Here is a 21,532-nt window from a genome sequence, read left to right as displayed (position 1 = left end):
GCGGGGGCCAGCCCCTCTATTCTGCCATGCCGACGTCCGCCCCTGGCCCTGGCTGGCCAGCCCCAGGATCGTACTATTACGCCGACGGGGAACAGCTTCCCTCGCGGCCAACTCGACTGCCGACCTTATCCGCGACGCGCACGATTTTCCCTCGCCGGGCAAAAAGAGGAGCGGCGTCTCTCGGTCGGACGGGAAAGTGGCGTCTTCCGGCTCGGTTCCGTCGCCGAAACGAAACGGCGAGACACGCGAGAACGTGGCTGCGACACGAGTCCCGACCCCTGGTGATGATCTGCGGGCAAAGGTGATAGAGCAAGTTCTCGAGTGCGAGAGGAGAGGATCGACGAGAGGAACGAGACTGAATACGGGGAAGCAGGTAGAGGAATCCAAGGGTTGAGGTGGTTGATGGCGGTTGAGCAACGGGGAAGTTGGACGATTGAAACAAGATCAGAAATATTGGATGTTGTATGGAATTATAGTGGTCCTCGTGGTTTCGTTCGTGGATTTGTTCGTGGAATCGTGTGAATGTTAGGATAATTTCGTGGACGCGTTGGGTATAAGTAGTGACATCACGACGTGAGTGATGTCTTGGATGATGTGCGAAGTTTAAAAGTATCATGTTTGAATAGTAATCACGTTGCCACAAGAAATATGTAATTTTGGTAAATTTTTAAATGCTTTGGTACTAATATAATAAACTGGACTTTTAGTGTCCTTTACTGGCATAACAATTTGATTTAGTTCTATCGCTAGAACCTAAGGAATTGTTCGATAGATTATAATTCGACTTCAATAGATTCCAATTCCATTTCTATGAATTCCGACGCGAATACCATTTTTGAAGCAGGAAAATTAAATAATAAGTAATTAATCGATTCGAAAGAATTGCATGACACCTATTTCACGCTATTCGGCTTTCCAACGCAGCATTTTCAATCGTCCAACGCTCTGCCTCGACTTTCTCACCTCACGACTGCCGCGACCGCTTCCGACGGATCTCGAAAACGTCGACATTCGACTCTCGATCATCGACACTGAACCTGGAAAACCTTCCTACTCGTGATTCAAGGTCGACGCTGCCATTCAGATGGAAATAGCCAGGTTCGTGGAATAAATTCAGCGTTGTGGGAACGCTGGGACAGGAAGCGACGGCAGACAACGAGCAGACAGAGGAAACGTCAAAGACGTCGGTAGCGTCGGTGGATTTCACCGTCGTGTTTACAGCTGGTTAAACTAACAATCATGTAAGTATGGATTCAAGATGAATTGGAGCATAGAAACAGAATTTTAAGCGAGGTTAGAACGAAGGCTGGTGTTGATTTAATGACTGAGATTGGCAGGATAATTGAGATGATCTTTATTGCAATTTAAGACCTTTCTATCTACTTGACGGTAATATAGGGATCATAGATAATACGTTTCACTGTGTGCTAAATTAGCGTTACTGTGTAGATGTACAATGATTGAACAAAACGGATGAGATTATGTCTTTAATATAAGATAACTGTTGTTAAGTACTTTTCATTCGTATTAAAGCTTTTTAACCCTTTTAATATAGACCTTTTTTTTGCTACAGGAAAAGATATTTCCTTCATCAATTATTAATAGTAGAAGAATAGTTTCTTTAGTGAAATATATTCCTCTTTATAACGAAGATATAATGTATTGAAATTAGAACTACTTTTATGGAAAATAAATTCCAATGCCGTTCAGCGCTGATTAGTAACTTGTTAAAGCATAACCTTGCGTATATGCATCATCAAATGAGAATTTTTCTAAGAGTATATCTAGAAAGCGCATTTCATTCTATCTTATCATCAACCAAAATTACCCAACCTACTCCCCAACGCCCATATACATGTGCGATCGTTCTGCAATCAAACGAAACACCCGAACTCCACGACAAATAATAAAGCAAAATCCGAATCGGAATATGAAAGTCAAAGAAGCAGAAACACAATTAAAGGAAAGAACAAAAGAATAAGAGGAGCGCGAGTAGAATAGTTGTAAATCAAGGAGCACACGTTCGGTCTAATACGTCGGTGACAAGCGGCAGCAAAACGGCGTCACCTTGTGTAGGAACGAGGTGTACGGTGATTCCAGGCGACGTCACCTTCCATTTAACTTACGGAAATCACGTGCGGCCCGCGCTCGTAAAGGACGTTGAGTTATTGTGGCGATCCGCAAGCTTCTACTAATTAGCTCGCGGCCGATTCGAAACCGAGAGAGCCACTGCCCCGGGAGTCATTCATTAACGGGACAGCAGTCACGAATTGTTTTCATTCATCGGTTCTTGCGTGCGCCGCCGCCGAGAAGTGTCCTGAATGAATGCGGGGCCGCCTCTCCATCTTCCTCCTCCGCCTGCCTCCTCCTCCTCCTCCTCCGCCGCCTCCAAGAGGAGGAGGAGGAGGCTCCGAGTCCTTCGGCCACGGTGCTCTTTCTCGTCATCGTGATGACGACGTGGAAAAAAGTTCCGGTTCGTGTCGCCTGTGAATTTTCACCCGCGTGAAATCGAGGACGAGTGGCTCGACCAGCCTCGAGTGTCAGCCCGCCAAATACAATTGTGGTGGCAGAAGCTACCAGAGGAAAATTCATGGGCCAGTGGCCGGTACGCGATTAAAGTGTAAACGTTTTTATTTATCGATGTTCCATTGTATCGTTGTTCATTTTATGATGGCTGGAAATTGTACGTGGAGGTTGCGTGAAAATTGGAAATCGTTTTGAAAGTTGTTTTATGAACGGTGGGGAAACGAGCTTTGAAAATAGAATCTGTAACTAATGGTAATTTCATACGAGTATATGCTATCCTCAAATGCGAATTTTCTAAGCAATTTAATAATATTAATCAACGTTAGAGAATATATATATGTACATTGTTATGAAATCGAAAGTGTTACCCGGAGAGCTCCTTAGATAACACGTTATTTATATGAGGGGTAATGAAATCAAAGAAGAATTTTGTTATTAAACTGTTAAATGATCGTGGTAATTAAGTCAGGTATCAACAGTATAAAAAATAATAGCATAACATTACTCGACAATAGTAGTAAAGTATTAATACAAGCTGATGAATCGTTCATCTCAAGAAGCTTTACGATACATATATATACACACACAAGTATTACTATGTATGAGTATTATCTATAAGCATTATATGTAATATAAAAGTATTATTTAAAATATTATATCAAGTATCATAAACAGAACACAATTATATAGATAGATTCAGTCTACTTAAGATCAACCCAACAGATATTAAGTTCAGTTTCATTCTATTGAATAAAATCGAATGTTACTTATCGATATACCTGAAACTGCAATAATTCCGAACTGAAGAAGCAACTACGTTTGTCCCAGAATGCGCCGGTGGTCGCGGCGATTCTCCTCGAGATGCTGAAGGAAGTGGGCTGTGGGAGCAGCACACCCCCGCCAGGGGATGGTGCCATCAGCAATCGGCAGATCGGTACCGGTGAGAACAACAACACCGATGGTGGCCTCGGTTGCGGGGGTTGCGGCAGAGAGATAGCCGAACGATGGTACCTAAAGGCTGCGGATCGCGCGTGGCACTGCGGCTGCCTTCGTTGCTGCCATTGCCGTGTGCCTCTCGCCGCCGAGTTGACGTGCTTCGCCAGGGACGGCAACATCTACTGCAAAGAGGATTATTATAGGTTGGTAGAAGTAGTTGTAAGAGGATTAGGGTCGGGCGACGCTGAAGAGAATCTTAGAACGTGATCCGGTCCGCGAATCTGCGCCAGCTACCCCCATCCTAGGGAATTTTATTTGTGGATTGTACCACTCAGTTGTTTCAAGCAATGTCCAAGCTGGTTCTTTTATGACTGACGTTTTCATTAGTTTAGTGGACAAAGTGGCTTGTATTTGTATCGAATGCATTAAGTTTGAAATATTCTAATTTTGTAAGATATTGGAAATATTGGATATTATGACAGACATCCTTTAACGTGTAGATACTTGAATATCATACTTGTATTTAAGTAAGTATGGTACGATAAAAGTAAAGATTATCATATTTCAATCTCGATAAAAGGATAAACTCTCGATAAACAATCCCTTATTGTTGCAAGTTCTTCAATTTTTTGATTATTAGATACGATTCAACTATCTATAAAATTAGCTTGAATTAGCTACCTCCTATTTCTACCAATTTTGTATCATGTGGAATTGCTTTTACCTTTAAAATTTATATCTCTTATTATTTATAGAATTATTTCTTCAAAAAAGAATGGAAATTAGTTTGTTGTATTCTTCCGTTAAATCGAAGTAATAATTGTAAATGTTCTTCGTGTTCGGTTCTCTCCTTTTTCGATATTTCACCATACGTTTTACGACACAAAGCGGATCCAACCATTCATCGTGGTATTTTACGTCGAATTACCGGGATGACGCGCGAAATTAATGCAAGATCCCCGAGCGTTGGTTGCCCGGGGCCGGCTTCCCGTTTCAGTATTTATTGGGGTATTCGCGAATTTGCATAGGAGCGTCCACCCCGCTCAAAACTTCGCCTGGACCACACAAAATGTCTACTAATGGCCAGCTCTAAACCGTGCTTGTCCTAGGTAGGCCTAACCTGGTCCTGAAATTCCGTTGTTGTGATACGTTCACCGCGATAAAAACACGCGGTCACGATTTCCAGCGAACAACCTCTTTCCGCCATCGAATGACACTTCGTTTTTCTTCGCGTAGGTACGCCACTGTGCAGTTTTGATCGATCAAACGCATGTTGAATTATTGGCTTTGGTCTTTTGAACGAGTACCGCACACACATACACATCCCTCCGTTTTAAATTCTGGCACAAGAATTTAGAAATTTGTTGATTTTATCTTTTAATTTTCATTGAAATTTTATTAATTTTATAGAAAGCCCTTCTATGGAAACTGTAACTTTTTTCACAAATTTAACAGTGCATTTTGGGGTATTAGAATAATTTTTTGTAAAATATATGAATGAAAGCTTATTTTTCAATCTAATAAAAGTCGTGGACAATTTTGCCAAAACCATCTGCGTATCTTTAGTAATTGTAAGAAAATGAAATTGAAGTAATTCTTCATATAAATAAAGACGATTAGTAAACCCTATATTTGGTAGCTTTTAATAGTCCGTTTAGCAGGTATATATATTTATTTTATTAGGTATACTATTTATATTTATTATATATATAATGTAATGTTTTATTCTAAATGCGCATTACTTGGCGCGCCGATTAACAATATAAAAATTTCAATAGCATGTTTCATCGTTCTGTAAGCACGCATTTGAACGCGGAAGCTCGTCAGGGCGGTGCAGATTAAGATATTAAAATGCAAAGTCTCGATGAATGAAATTAATTACACTAAACGTGGTTATTGTGGAGATGGTAATTAGATGCTGGGAATCTGTTATTGTGTTTTTGCCTATGAAAACGGGTGTTCTCGTTGAAATTCCGAGTGCAGTTAACGGACGGCGACGGAGAAGCACGCGTTGCATAATTCCTGTAGTTCTGGAAAGCGTGAGAATCGTTTCGTCTCTTTTTCGTTTCGGGGTTTTCCCCTTCCTCAGCCACTGTTCGTTCTTTCCTTTTGGCGTTAAGCGGATTGAAACTGTTAAATTGACGAGAGCTTCGACGAGAAACCAGCGTTAAATATTCAATCCCCTATGAATTATTCACTGCTAAAGTATTCTTGACCAACGAATAATATCAGTGGAACTTCCTCAATGCTTCGTTCTATGCATGAATTAATTAACAAAGCCAAAGATTGCTCTTAGAAAAGAATAAAGAATTTACATGATTTCCCAATACGTATCTTTTTTCAGCGATCTTAGAGGCGAGGGAGAAGTATCGTTAAGCGAACGAACAAAAATTCTGTGCAGAATCACAGAATCCAATGTTCTTTTCTATACTGTCTTATGCATGAATAAATTAATGAACAAAGCTACAAGTTTGTGGTTAGAAAAATAAAATATTTACATTGATGATCATTTTAGATTTTTTTATTAATCGATATTAAGGGAAATGGAGGGGGAAATATTGTGAAAAGAACAAAACATAAGAATCATAAGATTCAATGATATTTTCTATATTATTATCTTCAAGCATCGTTTCCTTGTTATTTTTGTAATGAGAGAAAAGGGTGATTATGTTACAAGCTTCCCCATTTCGGTCCTGTAATCATTGTCTAATCAGTGATACGTAGGCCGCACAAGTCCCGGTGAAACGGAATAATTAAAGGGAACAAAACGAGTTCAGGTCTGACGAGGAAGATTTTTCAACGAACACGTTGTTACAGCCAGAAAACTGAAACGTTTCTTTGCTGAGCTAAAGACAGTCGGAATAACGAATGCAACATTTTGCTGTGGCTTTAGCCGTAAGCTTCTCTTTACGAGGCTTTTTCCAGTGAAATATGATATTCCGCAAGCAAAACGACTCGTCAAAGAATCTACCCTCTTTCGGAGATGAGAATCGTATTTTTAAAGAACCTCTCTAGATATTAGAGTATTGGCAAATCAGTCATGATGTATACTATAAAAAAGATATGATGTTATTTAACATATTATGAATGGATGACGAAATATCTCGCGTTTTATATTTGTAATATTGGCATTAGAATAACGTCATTAGATAAGTATTAATATTTAATTCTCAATAACGATAAATTCTTAGATAAATTTAAAAAGCAGTGTTAGCTCAAAACTATTGCAATTTAAAATAGTTACGAACGATTATAATCGATAACCATTGCATGCTAGACATATTTTATTCAAAAGAATACCACCTGATTTGTAATTATACATCTAATCAGCAATGTCTCAAAATATCACACGTTCGAAGAAAAATACTCAAGCGAACTGTTAAAACGCAATTCCTCGTATAACCTGCTCACACCCATAAGCCACATCCTTTATCCTTGCCATCACAGCGATCCTCGAGTTTCAGAGATTCCAGACGAGGGTGGAACACGCCGTAGGCCGGTGTTCCTGCAGGCTGGAACTCCATGCTGCCGGTTCGTTAGAGAAGAATACAGCCGGCTCCCATGCAATATGCAACGATCCATATCCAGGCCAACCCCTTTGTCTCTATTTGGTTTTCGCGCTTCGAAAACTGTAACTTCGCCTCGATCGTCGACAACCGATATGAGAGCCTTGGCGAGGAAACCCCCACCTTCCTACTCTGTCTTCACTCCACCCTCTCTAACTCCCCTCTGGCTGCCTCCCTTTGCAGACGTTATGGTGTATTAGTGGAAGAAAAACGTAACCAGAGGGGGAACTGCATTGTTCTCCGATTTTGGTTCGAGCCGATAGTCACGAACAACGGGAGGTCACGTGCGCGCGCGAACGGGGAACAGTGGCAAGGATCGATGAATTCGAGCGACGATCGGGATCGTTGATTTTGTAATTAGGGGATTCTACGAAGAACGCGTGATCGAGAGCTCGAGGCTGTTCGAAGGAACCCGGAACGACGGCGACGCTCTTAGAAAGCCGGTTGCTGCCGGTGAATCGAAACGGTTCCGTCGTATTAAGAGGGTTGATTGGTAGACAGATACCGGTAGGATATAGTTGAGTCATTGTGTTCGTGGCTGGATATGGGATAGCTAAGGGGATCTTGCAGGATTTTCATCGCAGAGGAATATTCTTGTAGCTTCTGTTCGTGCCTCTATGCCAGTGTTTGTAGGTTTATTAAAAGTGAAATAGAGGTTTTGTCGAATAAATGTTGAGTTTAGTTAATATCCAATGGATAATTAGCCTATGTAGCTTGTGCACTTTTGCACGCAAGAATTAGTTGAGTTTTCTGATGAAGCGCAATTTTGGAAAATTTGATGTATACAAAATTTGCTTACAAAAATATTTGGCTTGTAAAAATCTTCTGTCCGTAATGATACTCGTATCGTTACAGTGTTATAAACTTCCAGAAAGTTTCGTATAATGTACATAATACAGACATGTAATCGTAAACAATTTCTATGGTAAGTATTCAGATATTTTCAGGAAACAGTGTGATTGAAATTTAAAAATAATGATGAATTATTTGTGTATTGTTGCATAACAATTAATAGTATTGACGTAGCACATGTAACACTTAAACTTATCGCAACAATATTCACGAGCAGACATTCTTGAGATAATATCAACTAGCGGCTGACCAGGCACGGGCATTACTCTACTTCGACGCGGATGAAAATGTAATCCACGTTAGAATTTCTCCGATCGAACAAAACGGAAAATGTTGCAATCGTAAATTGCATTAACGAATGCAACAACGTTATTGTACTGAAACTCATTCAATTATAAAAATTTGTAGTGAAAACGGCGTGCTCAATGACCTGATTTATTTGTTTGTATATTTACAGTGGATTACATTCGTTGCCTACGAAAATGACGCGATATCGGTAGCAACATCGAAGCCAGATACAGTAAGATACAGTACATGTTATACTTGGATGGTAGATCTTTTATTTTCAGAAACACTTTATCCCAACAAAATAACAAAATTAAACTTTGGTCGGAAACTTCTTGCAGCCACTGTAGTAGTTAACAGCAATCACGTTGTACTCCTTTTCCTTATTACTTTCTCTATGAAGCAGTATAAAACGAGGATGATACCCATTATTAGAAAGTGGATGTTGGTGCAATTTCATATTTTTATAAACTCAACTAAAGAAGCGTAACATAAATAGAATTAATTCAACAGTATTTTTATATCACCACTATTTACTATACTTCACTTTAAATATTTTACATATTTTCATATCTTATACGTATCCTGTATCCTTCTGTACCTCCAAAAAAAAAAAATTGTCTTTGAAGTCAGGTGGCACCACCATGGTGGTGACAAATATTTATTGCTTCGACTATTGTCAAATTAATGATGCTACCAAAAAAATATGCCATGCGCGAAGGATTAGGTTTCATGCGAATGCATAAACGTCTGATCGTTATAATAATAATTATCTATAAAAGAATACGTCAATCGAAAAGATTTGTAATTTTAATCCGTAGGTTGTTCGCCGTTTCGAGATGTTCGCGATGTCGAGCGGGCATCTTCGCGACGGAGCTGGTGATGCGCGCGAGGGACTTGGTGTACCACGTGGCTTGTTTTACATGCGCCTCGTGCGGCACCCCGCTGAACAAGGGCGATCATTTCGGGCAGAGGGATGGCCTGGTCTACTGTAGGTGAGAAATACGAGCCCGAATTACCATCCTCCAAAGGCCGTCTCTTTGTTATCAACGAGTTTGATGACGAGAGTGACAGAAACACGAGGCGCGTCGACGTAGGACACTTATTATCGTTCGCTGCTCGCCTAATGACAGCCCTCCGGCGCGGGTGAATCCGGTTTTTTCTATTCTCAGAAACAGGATCGAAAGAGAGATATAAACGGAGAGAGACAGAGAGTCGAGCTCGACGCGCGCTCTCGTAAAGAGAAAGACGTCGCGGTGCCGCTTGCCGCTCCGCGAGATCGATTCGACCGCCACTCTCGCCGGCTTATCAACGCTGCTCGTGCGTATTGCGCATCGATCCGCGTTCACGATACATCAGCAAGGGTTTCACGCGAATAATCGTCAGTAGGAAGCTCAGGGAAGAGAAGTTTAGTACAGGACCTATGATTGACAGAGTGATCTCTCAAGATGACTGTTTATGTCTAAGGAAAGAGGTATCGAGTAGATGTAACGCGCAACGCGCGGTAGTCGATTGTTTTGTAAAGAGTGAGGCTGGAAGGGGAATTGAGAAATTTAGAAACTAGCTTTGTTGTTAGGAAATTTAAAGTTCCATACAAAAAAGATTTTGACGCGAGAGTCAATAGCACGTACATTTTATTTACCTGAAAGTTGTTTTACTTTATGTCTGTGGAAAACGCTAAATGGGGATGTATTTGCATATTTCTCGTGCGAAGGGTAGGAATGAAAGAGCGGTTAAAAACTGTAGAAGTAGATGATTTCCTCTGGTACAAAGTTTGAAAAATTTCGAAAGGAAAGTTACTCGTCGAAAAAACAAAAGAAAGAACGACGTAAGTTTGAAAATCGCGCGATCTATTTAAACAAAATTACGGATTAACGGAATGGAGGGTTGCAAAAGGATCTATGATAAAACGCTGGATTCGCCGATCCATCGATTCGATTGTGGGCGGGAAGCGGCCTTGCCGTTCGTCTATCTCCTCTCGCGAGCGTGATCGCGTTCGCGCGTTCATCGAACTCGGAGGATAACGCAGGGTCGCCACTGAAATACTCGACAGCAAGGTTCACGAATGACGAGCTGGTCGGTCCCAAGACCTCACTACGAGTTGCTGTGCTGCGCGGGGGATTACGGGAGCGCAGCCAGCAATATCGAGGACATCGGCTCGCCGGGAGTGTCGCCGCTTCCGGCTTATTACAGCGCCGCGGAGCAGAGCCCGATCACCTCATCCGGTACCGTGCAGAAGGGTCGCCCCAGAAAGAGGAAGTTGTCGGAAGTCACCGGATCCGAGTTACCTGTCACGATGAGGCTGGCCGCTGGAGCCCTTGGTGAGTTACATTTTACTCTTCTTTTCAATTATTTGTTATTTTCTGATTATTGTTTCTCCGTTATGTATTTTCCTTTCGTCGAATTTTTGAAGATTGTTTGACTGATTCTCAATTGACGTTGTGTGGACCAAATCGACGATAGAATATTTTTACAATGCAAGACCAGGCGTTAGGCAAGATTTTTAATGCAAAGTATTCTTGCGATTATAATTAAAGAAATACGGAGAATTTAAATACAGACTTGTTTTGTTCCTGTATTGTGTGCCTATATTTTTGCATGTTATATGCAGCCTGTATATTATCACACATTAAGATTCCCCATAAATTCATAAATATTCCCAGTGTATTTGTTGCTTATTTATCACTGAATCATATCAGCTGACCATATATTCAATATATGAATTTATTTAACGACAGTAACATTTTCTCCTTAGATAGAAATGATTTAATTAAACGTAAGAACGGCAGAGGAATATTACTTGAACTGGAGAACGAGTTCCAAAAAATATACAGTTTCATCATTGAGAAAGCAATGGGAAATACATGAGAAATATCGATCTCTGGGTTCGATCGGAAGGACGCGACGTCTGCACCATCGTACCGCGGATCGATTAATCGCGCGGGCGACAGAGGGCAAAGAGAAATAGGCGAGGGACGAAGAAAAACGTCGGCCCCGGGGCCCTTTGTTCCTCCCGTCGTATAGTCGAAACAATAAAGAATTCACAAGAATCCAGTCTCGGCTGGGCTGGCTGCCTGAGGACGCAAATACGTGTAATTGGCAGTGGTGAAACAACGCGAGAACGTAAAAGAGGGATGGAAGGGGTTGCCAGAGGGATAATTGGGCCGGATGGTAAACGGGGGTGTGCTTTCAAACGTAGGTCTTAAAACCATGGGAACACGTGGTACTCTCGTTCGTGATCTCGTTTTCTTTCATCTCTCTTTTTCTCTCCGTTCAATATGTGCACGCGCGAAACTCTTTTCCTCTTTCTCTCTTTCGAAACCACCTAGTAGTACCAGTTTTCTGTTTCTCTGCTCTCCATCCCTCGAATCGAGCAAGTGAGTCGGGGGAGTTGCATTATTTGCCGAGCAATGAGTATAATGGCTGGTTCCTTCGGTGTGCAAACATTTGCCCGTGCTTTCGAGGATCGCGGACCGCGAATCGGCCGGAGATTGTTCTCGCTCGCCTCGTTAGGCGTTCCCTCATCGACATACAAGCGGAATTCTTCGACGGAATTTTCACCGGCTGTCTAATTGATCCATGATCCAAGTGTGCGAGTGCACGAGACACGACACGGCCGAAGCGCACTCTTTGTTTCGCGTGTCGGACATGTGCCAGCCGGTCGAACGGTTTTCCTTTTCGAGAACCAATCGAACAAACGGCCAGCCACTCGTTCGCCAATGTGTCCACGCATTTGGTCGTCGCGGCTGCTTCCAATTGGACTCGATGCTTAAATTGGCTTGCTCGATACGCCGGAAAACGTTTCGCTGGCCCCTTTACCGATGAGAACGAAGAAACGAAGGATCGAAAGAAAGATGAAAGAGTAGACCGTTTGTGAAGATTTGTGGATGCTAAACGGCTGTTCTCATTTTATATCATTCTGACATTTATTACGAGTAACGTAATAAATCCTTAAATTCGTATGCAGGCTGTTTCTGATAACAAGAAGCTAAGCATATCACAGCAATCTCGCTTGGTTTCAAGAATAAATTTCAAGTTTCAAACATTATTATACACAAGGAAATCAAAATTTATTGTCCATGAACAAATACGTTCGAAGAAATACGAATACGTGTTCGCCGCGTTTGATATTAAAAGTGCAATAAATTTCGACGACAAAGAAACAATTATTCTCTGAACCTTTCATTTTGAATTCTTCTCCGTTTTATTATGCCATGCAAGGGTTAATTCACCGAGACATTTACTACCCCCGGAAGCAAGATCGCACGGCGCGATCCCCCAAAAATCACCACCGCGGTAAATTCGTTTAATGCCCTCGTGGAACAGGCTCGTTTGTCGGTGCGACAACGTTTTCGTTCGCGATATCCCCGCGTCTCGTTTGTTTCACGATGTTTACGACGTTTCGAGGCCTCGCTCGCCATCGTCCCCGGTTATTTTATAATCGACGCGCGATCACAGAGAATCACTTTCGGGCTACCGGGGTCGGAATTTACGATCAACAGCCATAAAATCGGCCATGAAGAGTCCAGTTTGAGCGACGCGCAGCCTTGGTCGGGGTGGGAACCGACCGACTGGTTCGCGTTTTATTGTCTTTATATATAATTGGGACACTTTTTGCCGGACGATCCACCGGATCCCTCGAACTATTCCGTCTGGACGTCGGCAGGCGCGTTCGATGAATCGCTGGAATTGCGACCACGATAAGGCCGTCGTTTCTCCGCCACCGAAAATACCTTTGTCCACCGCGGTTACGGTTCTTGCGGCGCTGAAAAATTAGCTCCCTTCAGAGACTTCGTTTCTGTTTGTCCAACAGGCAGAGCGGTCATTTCGCGAAGTATATTTTCTACAGGTTCCGTGCGTTTTTGTTGGAAGATCGTCCTTAAGAGGTTTATTTAAAGCAATTTAGTAATCGTTTTGGAGAAAGTTGAAGGAGTAAAGTTCGTGTTGTACGTAAACTGTGAACGTTTACGCATTTATGGAGAATTTAATTGTACAGAATATACATAACACGCGAGAAAATATGAGATACCCACAGTTTCAATAGAACGATATAGAAGATAACAAAATATAATAAACAGTATATCCAAGTTTCTTATAAAGAAAGGTGTGTAATAACAATAAATAGCCCTCTTTTTTTACTAACAACATTGTTAACTTAATTTTTTACTTTTCATCTCAAATGACGTACATTATCTAATGATACAACACAGTTCAAATCGATTGTCATGATTCTTCCCGGATTTCATCCTCCGATAATACCTTTTCCCACCAAACTAACCATAAAGGGACTCTCAAACCTCACTGAAAATTTCCCCAAATACCGGAAGAAGAGTTAACACGGGCGTTGGTACGGTCGATTTCACCGTTCGTCGGGGGATTCGAACTCGAGGCACGCCGGTCGCGCGAACGGAGAAAAGGCTAGGCTCCGCGGACAGTGACAGATGGGTATCGGTGGCGAGATGCATCGATTGGCCGATCTGGCAGGAAAAGAATGCTGCCGTGGCCAATACGTGGCCGCAGCCAGCAGAATGGCCGGCGGAACACTATAATGCCGCCTGCGTGAGTTTCTTGCCGACTCGAAGACGGCCCTCGTCGTCGACCATCCGTGCCATCCGCGTGATTTCGGCCTCTAGCCCGGACCTGACAAATTGTAATCTCATTCTTGAACCACGAAAACCGTCCTCGATACCCCATCTCCTCTATTCCCCTACCTCTAACTGCCGTTTACCCCTCGTCCTCCCGCCACGCAGGGAGACTCAGCTTGGGAACCAGGCCAGTTCGATGAAAAAACTTGCGTATTCCTTTTGCAGGGCCGTTCGCTCGAGTTTATTGATAGAGTTGGTTCTAGGGAAAGCGATCCGTTTGGGAATTGAACGGAGTCACCGAGAGCCACAATTTTCTTTAACCTTTTTTGTGGATAATGGAACGAAAGATTGGAGGAAAAATGGGTTCTTTGGGCTGGGTGTGATTTAACGTAACGAGTCAGAGTGTAGGATATTTCATTAAGTTTAACGTGAAATTGTTGAGAAATAAGCGATGCTTCCGTAGATTGCAATGGTAGTTTGTTGCGTCATTTCATTTTTTGAAATGATGTTTTTTATTATCGTTCCATCTGTTCTTCGCAGATCATGTCAAGTTTATTCAAATATCAAGATATATCAAGTTTATTCGAAATAAACCTATCTGGATCAAAAACACAAAGAATCGTTACTTCGTGTTCGCTCAACCCATAGAAAATTCACCAATGAGAAAGTATTTCATCAACATCAACCCTTAGTATGTCCTATTCCAGTTTCTTGCAATACTTCAGTGAACTATCTCTATATCTTACTACCGAATCGGGCCTATTTCTCGATTAACACTAAAAAGCCAAGCCATACGAAGAACGCAAGAAATTATTGCTTCATCAGCAACAAATACCGCATACTAAATCAACAAAATCAACTTTATAATCAATCCATCAGCACTCAGTTACGGACTCTCAACCTCTCCCTAGCAAGAAATTCCCCAAAGTATTATACAATCCCTATCGAATCACGACTTTTCCAAACACGATGCCAACTTATATAGAAACAAAAATCGATGTCGTTCACCCCGGCGAACAAAACAAATTCCACTGGCGGTGTGGCCGTCCGCGAGAGCGGTTCTTCTCTTTTCTGGATCGCGAGCCAGAACGCGGAGAACAGCTCGTCGCGTCCGTAGGGAATGGAAGTTCGGGACAATAAACAGTAATGGCGGATACGTGCTCGGGGATTTACTTCTGGTCGGGTGTTCCCCCCGTCGCCCCATCCCCCTTGCGCGCGCTCGCCTGTCCACGAACGTCGCCTGGAACCCGTTCTTTCTCTCCGATTGAATTCAATGGTTACCCTCGTCGTCTTATTTATTGGATGCGTTCCTTCGCTCCGCCGGCGCGCAACAACTGCAACTTGCAACGGCACTGAACGGTTGCACACCGATGTCGTCCCTCTTTCGATACTCTCGCGCTGCTTTTATCCACGGGCACGACGACGCTGCTGTTGCCCGAGCTGCAACAGCGCTTACGTGCGCGGAAATTCGTTTCGCGTGCACACAGATGTACCGCCGGCTTTCCGTGGACAGGGGTTGGAGGAAGAGAAGAGAACGAAGATCGATCGGTCGATCTTGTGGAAAGATTTAGATGGTTCGCGAACATGCTGACGCTGAAGAATCGGTGGCCAGAGTTTTGGCTAGCTTTGAGATAAGACGAGCGGGGGTTGGATTATAGATGGAACGAGTAAAGTTGGGATTGAATCTTGAGCGATTGTTCTTGATATGTCCGGTTCGCTTTCTTCATGGCAGAATGTCGTATATAGCGTCGATAAGATGGAAAACTATGAAATAAACGATCTTTGAATAACATTAAATTGCATGTGAAATATCTTGTTGTATCATCACGATTGAAAGAAATGACTAAGTGGTCATCTTTGGATAATTCTGTTTAACAACGTGTGATTTTTTTCCTAATTATAGGGAAAAATTCAGTCGAAATTTTCTTTGTTTTTAATGAATTATTTTAGTTTGAGGAAAATATAAAAGAATTATTTAAACAAGCCGGACTTTAAAGAAGCGGACTGCCTTGTAATTCGTAAGAAAAACGATAGAGATATTATCTAAAAGAATTATTCTTGATATAATGTTATTTCTCGTTTCAATCTGATATATAAAGATTTGATTAGAACGTTAAAAGTACTTTTGTAAAAAATCAAGAATTTCAAAAAGAGATGAAGATAAGTGATGAAGATAAGTCATATCTAATTTGTTGATCTGTTTCTAAACTTTCTTCACCAATGGTGATCAACCATCTTCTATCGTCCGGAAAAAAATATGATCCTTTTTGAAGATCGTTGTTTGACGATTGTCGCCAAACAGAAGAACAAATCGTTCGATAGATAGGTCAGATAGTCGCCTAGTACCGATTGATGGATCACGAGCGTTCTGTAACGATCAGACTGGAATCTTCTCATTTAGCATCGGCCGTTCTGTGTCGTCCGATCGTCGTCTGCTTTTTTCTCCAGCTTTGCTGTCCAATCTTTTTACATCAAACATGACTGAACTTCTTTCGCGTATCCGATAAGCCGACAGGACTAAAAAATCTTTGTAACAGATGCTCGACACTCTTGAACTCTATACTCGTGTGTACGACCATTTAGTTTCGTTTGATGATTTATTAGCGCAGTACACCCATCGGTCGTTAATTTTCTTGAGAAAGTTAAAATTCAACCACTGTTTATTCCGCATTAAATCTCTTCAATGCACCAAACATTACGTATGATACATAAACTTTTATCTTGACACTATAGATATTGCATAAATATAAAAAATACTATCGACTAATTTAGTTGGAAAAGTTAGAATTCAAGCGTCTTTTATTCTACGTTAGATTTCTTCTATTCTATAAAAAATGATCTTCACATCGAATATGCTCTTTAGATCTTCGTATTGGTATTTTAATCATCGCAAAAACACAGAGAAAAACATTTGAACTGAGAGTGAGACTTTTTGTTGGTTTGTTAAGCTCTTAAATAGATCATGGCCTATTTTCATTTTATCTTATATTGTACGATAGCTTTTTCATATGCAGCAGTGAATCGAATAAATCAAGCTTTCGAAGAAATATCAAGGAATTTAATATTTCCTAAATTCCAAGCCGTCCAATTAAATATCCAACAGTATAAACCGGAGGAAGGGATTGAAATATCGAATAAAGGAAGGTAATTTGGTTGCAGAGCTGCTTCACCCAACCGAACTGTCCTCGTCCATGGAATCTTTGGCGGCGTACGAAGCGTCTGTCGGTTCTCCCGGGCCGGTGCATCAGAGCCAGCGAACGAAGCGGATGAGAACGAGCTTCAAGCACCATCAGTTGCGGACGATGAAGAATTATTTTGCTATAAATCAGAACCCCGACGCGAAGGACCTCAAGCAACTGGCGCAGAAGACGGGGCTCTCGAAGAGGGTGCTTCAGGTAGGAAATAAATTTCAGCCTTGGTTTCCTTCGTCTCGAATCCAATTTTAAATCGATGTCGTGTTGAAACTCCTATGCGAAAAATAATTAGCGATATGATATCCTTTTTCGTTTTATTAGATGCATATAACTCTAGAGAGCATCGTTTTTATATTTAATAAGATGTTAACAGGTTGAGTATCTTTTGGTAACGTATAATAGAAATGAGTTTGATAATTAATTTAAAAAGAGTATGCAATAATTTAATTTTTCTTCAATATTGCATTTTCTTCGTTAGCTATATTCATATACAGTCATTTTTAATTATATTTAAGTATATTCAGATAGAGAAATTCAATATCATGGAGGAAAACTTGAGATAATCGGCACGATACAGCAAAGGAAATTAGCACAGTAACTTTAATTGCATAATATATGCAATAATTGAATTTTTATTCGATATTATATATTCTCATCATCTATATTCGCGTAGGATCATTCCTAATTTCAAAAGATCGACACATATTTTCCAAACTTAAATTATTATCACACAATATCCATTAGCTACTTCTATCATCTTTGTACCATTCTTTTTCATCATACTATATTCAATAGAAAAACTGTCTAAGAATATGCTCGAAACGAAGGAATAACGAATTCTGAGTAAGGTTCTCGGTTCGTGCAGGTTTGGTTCCAAAATGCTCGCGCGAAATGGCGACGGAACATGATGAGGCAGGAGGGCAACACGACGACGAGCAACGTGGGGTGTCCAGGTACGCCTGTGCCGTCGAACACGGCCGGCTCGCCGAACGTAGGACCGGCAGCCAGCATCCTAGGGGACAGCAACAGCATGCCGTCGACCTCGATGGAGGAGCTCCACGCTCTTCATCACCTACATTCCGGCGTTTCCTCTCAGGTCTCGTTCTCCGATCTTTACTGACGACGGCTTGAGATGGAGGAAGACAGCTACAGCAGCCTTTCCAGCCATCTTGGATGAAGGATCGCCGCGTCTTTCTTTTGGGATCGATTTTCGCCGCGTTCAATTTCAGAGGGAAAACGTGCTCCTCCGGAATCGATTCGATTTTCATCTCCATTTCTGCTCGAGATTTTCGACGTTGATCGTTGACCAACGGACGAACCACATTCTGGTTCCATAAAGATGCATAGAAGGATGCGTTTCTGTTAGCGTTTCACGCGATTCCTCCTCTGAATGGCGGAAGAATCGAATTCTGGGCGATGAGATTTATCGCTGAACCTTTGACGAATTTCCTGGTGAGTAATAAATCCCAATGTTTTCCAGTTGGTAAGCTTAGATTTATTTGTATACTAAAGACACTGATCTGTTTAACGACCCCGATTAAACTTGCTTGTTAGAAAGCCAACGTTTCTTAATTAATAAGCGACACGTGGTGAATGAAGACGTTTACAATCGCTAATGGGTTGCGAACAGTTTCTGCCTACGAGCTTGTCAAATCCCCGCAATTATCGCATTCGTTCAAGCAAAACCGACTATTAAACGCCTTTCAACGATTATACTTGAACAATCTGCAAACGTCAATTACACGTAACAAGAACAAACGGTCGTTCATCGATCACCAGCCTCAATTTACGTGGCGAGCCACACGCTAAAAACGATCTATCGATTCATCAACTGCCCATAGATCGCTTCATAAACGAATCGAATCAAACAATTTTTGGATCTATCTAAAAACATACAATCGGCTCACCATTGCTCACCAAGAAATGGTCAAGGTTCGCGATAAAAGGCAGATAAAGTTACGCCAACAGCGTTTTAGCTGAAACGGATTATGTTTAAGTAATCAGTGATAATAATCATAGTTCCATGCACATCCGAATTACCAAAGGTACTAGGCGATAGTTTGTCTCGCTAGCGAAAGCGTGAATCGGGTTTGGGTGCTGAAGGTTGAGGTACCATCGAAGGATTCGTCGAAATAGGGGGAAGAAACGGCCTTGTTCCACAGCGATAAAACTGTCCCATGGCGTTCTTTGGATCGAAAGGCTAAGGAGGGTTCCGACAGAATGGGCGTAGCTCTCCTCCAGCGTGTAATTATATTATACCGCAGGATTATTTCATTTGTTCCAACTGGTTCGGCTTTGAGTCTTTAAATGGCCATTTCGTGCAATTGATTCTTGGAGCGGTTTCACACTAACGATTTCTATTTTATTTAATTGTTATTTCGCCGCGCGGTATATCGGTTTAAAGAAACGGCGACATATCTGGCATTTCTTACCTTTAATTTGTTATTACTTTGCAGAATGCATTGATTAATTAAATCGTGAAACAAAATCTTGCTCATACAGCATCTTGCGTTTTAGTTTTGTACTCGATGGTTCGAAAATGTGAAACGATCGTGATGGATCGATATAGCCCAAATTGTATCGATATCTCGATAATGTCCCTCTTCTGTGGCATCCTGATCCGACTTTGCGCGCTGCTTCACTCCTCCTTTTTAGCCAAAAACCGTGTCACGAAGACACTTTTTGATAACGGCGATTTACGGGCTAGAGAATCGCGAACGACAGGTGTGGTAAAACGGCGTTCCTCTCCTCGTGCCAAAAACGTACGTACATACGAGTAGCTAAGATACGAGTTCTTTTTGTACGGTGTCAAGCGAATCCAAGGTAATTGCAAGATTTTTCAAATAAAATTATTATTTTTCTTTTCCAATTAATCTCGAATAAGCGTGATGTCTTCGTATTTTACAATTGATCGCTTATCATTGCGAAAAATGAAGAAGTTATGAAAAGAGGGAAGGATCGTAGAAACGAAGGGATTCTTCATCTAGTCAAATGGATCTACGATCTTTGGATTCGATCGACACGAAATACACTCATTCGACCACTGACGACACGGTATGTATATTATAGATAATGAAAATTAGCGAACAGATCGCAAAGTCTTTAGCCAGGCGTAAGCAACATAGTAAAACGCTTGGGATTATCGAGTATCCTAAGTGCGATCATCAACGTGTAGCAAAGTGATGGACGTTGAGAACCGAGAAAGAAGAGAACCAGAGTAAAAAGAAAAAAAAAAGAAAGAAACGAATTATCGATGCGGACTTTCATCGCGTGACACACGCGTGCGTCACATTTTCGACATGACGTTAAAAAAGGACAGAAAAGAAAAAAAAAGATAGAAACGAGGATTCCTATGATGAGAAGAAGAAATTTATTTGTAACAATCGAGAACTTATAATTTTTATATATATACGTCGTAATTAGAAAATGATATTTATCGACTGCAAGCGACAAGACGTTTCGATGATAAATGATCGTTCTGATGGAATTCTAAATCCCGTGATTCCTTTTACCGAAATGAAAATTTCCTTCCTTGCCCCGCGGACAACATCTCGTCAATTATCGCGATGGACCGCCGACCACAGCGGTTTTTCTAACATCTTTCCACATTTTGCGACACAACACCCGTCGAGTCGGGAATAGTCTGCATAGTCGGCAAAGTGGCGGCAGTCGCATGTTAGGCATGTGTAGCATAGCGATGATTTAATGTACGTCAGCGTCTTAAAATCGAAACAAGAAAAATAAAACAGACACACACACATACGCATATGGGTGAACCAATTATGTAAAACTGTATAGATGAAATTAATGTGCAGCATTCGAGTGCGACTATTATCGTATAATAAATAGTTACGTACATCTGGACTTTAAAAATGCTGTTGCTCATTTCCCGTTTTATATTATCCATAATTTCCTCCGCTTTCCTCAATTTATTATATTTTCTTTATCCAGTTCAGCTGATCGGAAAATAATGTTAATTTTGTGAATGCGAAATATATTATTTTTTCTACTTCTATTTTTAATTTCCTCTTACAGCCTATTTGTCTTACTTACTTTTAAACGATGGTAATTCAAAAACTCTCTATCTTCGCATAGACAAGAGTCAACGCTATTTTCTCACTAATTCAAGACAAAGTAAATAAAAGAAACCATCAGAAATTGGAAAAAGAAGAACCCGGGAGAAAAACGAAGTTACCAAAATCACCCCCAATCGGAGGAGCAAAGGATCCCACGAGTCTCGTTCCGTTCTTAATTGAATAGCAAATTAAGCCCCTATCCCTGGCCAAAAAGAGACGTCGAGGTCCGAAGCTGGAGACGCGGCCTCCAAAAAGTTACTCTTCGAACGTACGGATAATATCCAGACACGGTATCATGAAACGTGAATTTTATTCATCTTGCGCTATGCATCTTCCGTGTCTCGGTCCTCGGCCAAAAGGATCCCGCTTAAATTCCCAGTCTTGATAATCATGTTCCTGCGAAATATCAATAACCACTTTGCGAGATATTCTCCATGACCCGTCTTCATACGGTTTGTCTGCCCGTATTTCCGCCACACGCGAGCCGGTCGCGGCGAGATCTGGCCGTGGAG

General features: G+C 41.5%; 1 protein-coding gene across 1 annotated transcript; it reads left to right on the top strand.

Moving 5' to 3' along the window:
* The first annotated feature begins 83 nt into the window (after positions 1-83).
* LOC100646476 (LIM/homeobox protein Lhx9) lies at positions 84-20,817 on the top strand. Its single transcript, XM_020865459.2, has 7 exons — positions 84-373; positions 1,067-1,241; positions 3,355-3,665; positions 8,987-9,160; positions 10,254-10,486; positions 16,910-17,145; positions 17,810-20,817. Exons 3-7 carry the CDS (start codon positions 3,388-3,390, stop codon positions 18,062-18,064), a joined length of 1,176 nt encoding a protein of 391 aa, XP_020721118.1. The 5' UTR covers positions 84-373; positions 1,067-1,241; positions 3,355-3,387; the 3' UTR covers positions 18,065-20,817.
* The last annotated feature ends 715 nt before the right edge of the window (positions 20,818-21,532 follow it).

Source organism: Bombus terrestris, chromosome 11 (genome assembly GCF_910591885.1).
Source record: "Bombus terrestris chromosome 11, iyBomTerr1.2, whole genome shotgun sequence".
NCBI lineage: Eukaryota > Metazoa > Arthropoda > Insecta > Hymenoptera > Apidae > Bombus > Bombus terrestris.
The sequence above is the reverse complement of the archived record's forward strand: the minus strand, read 5'-3'. Positions and strand labels throughout refer to the sequence as shown.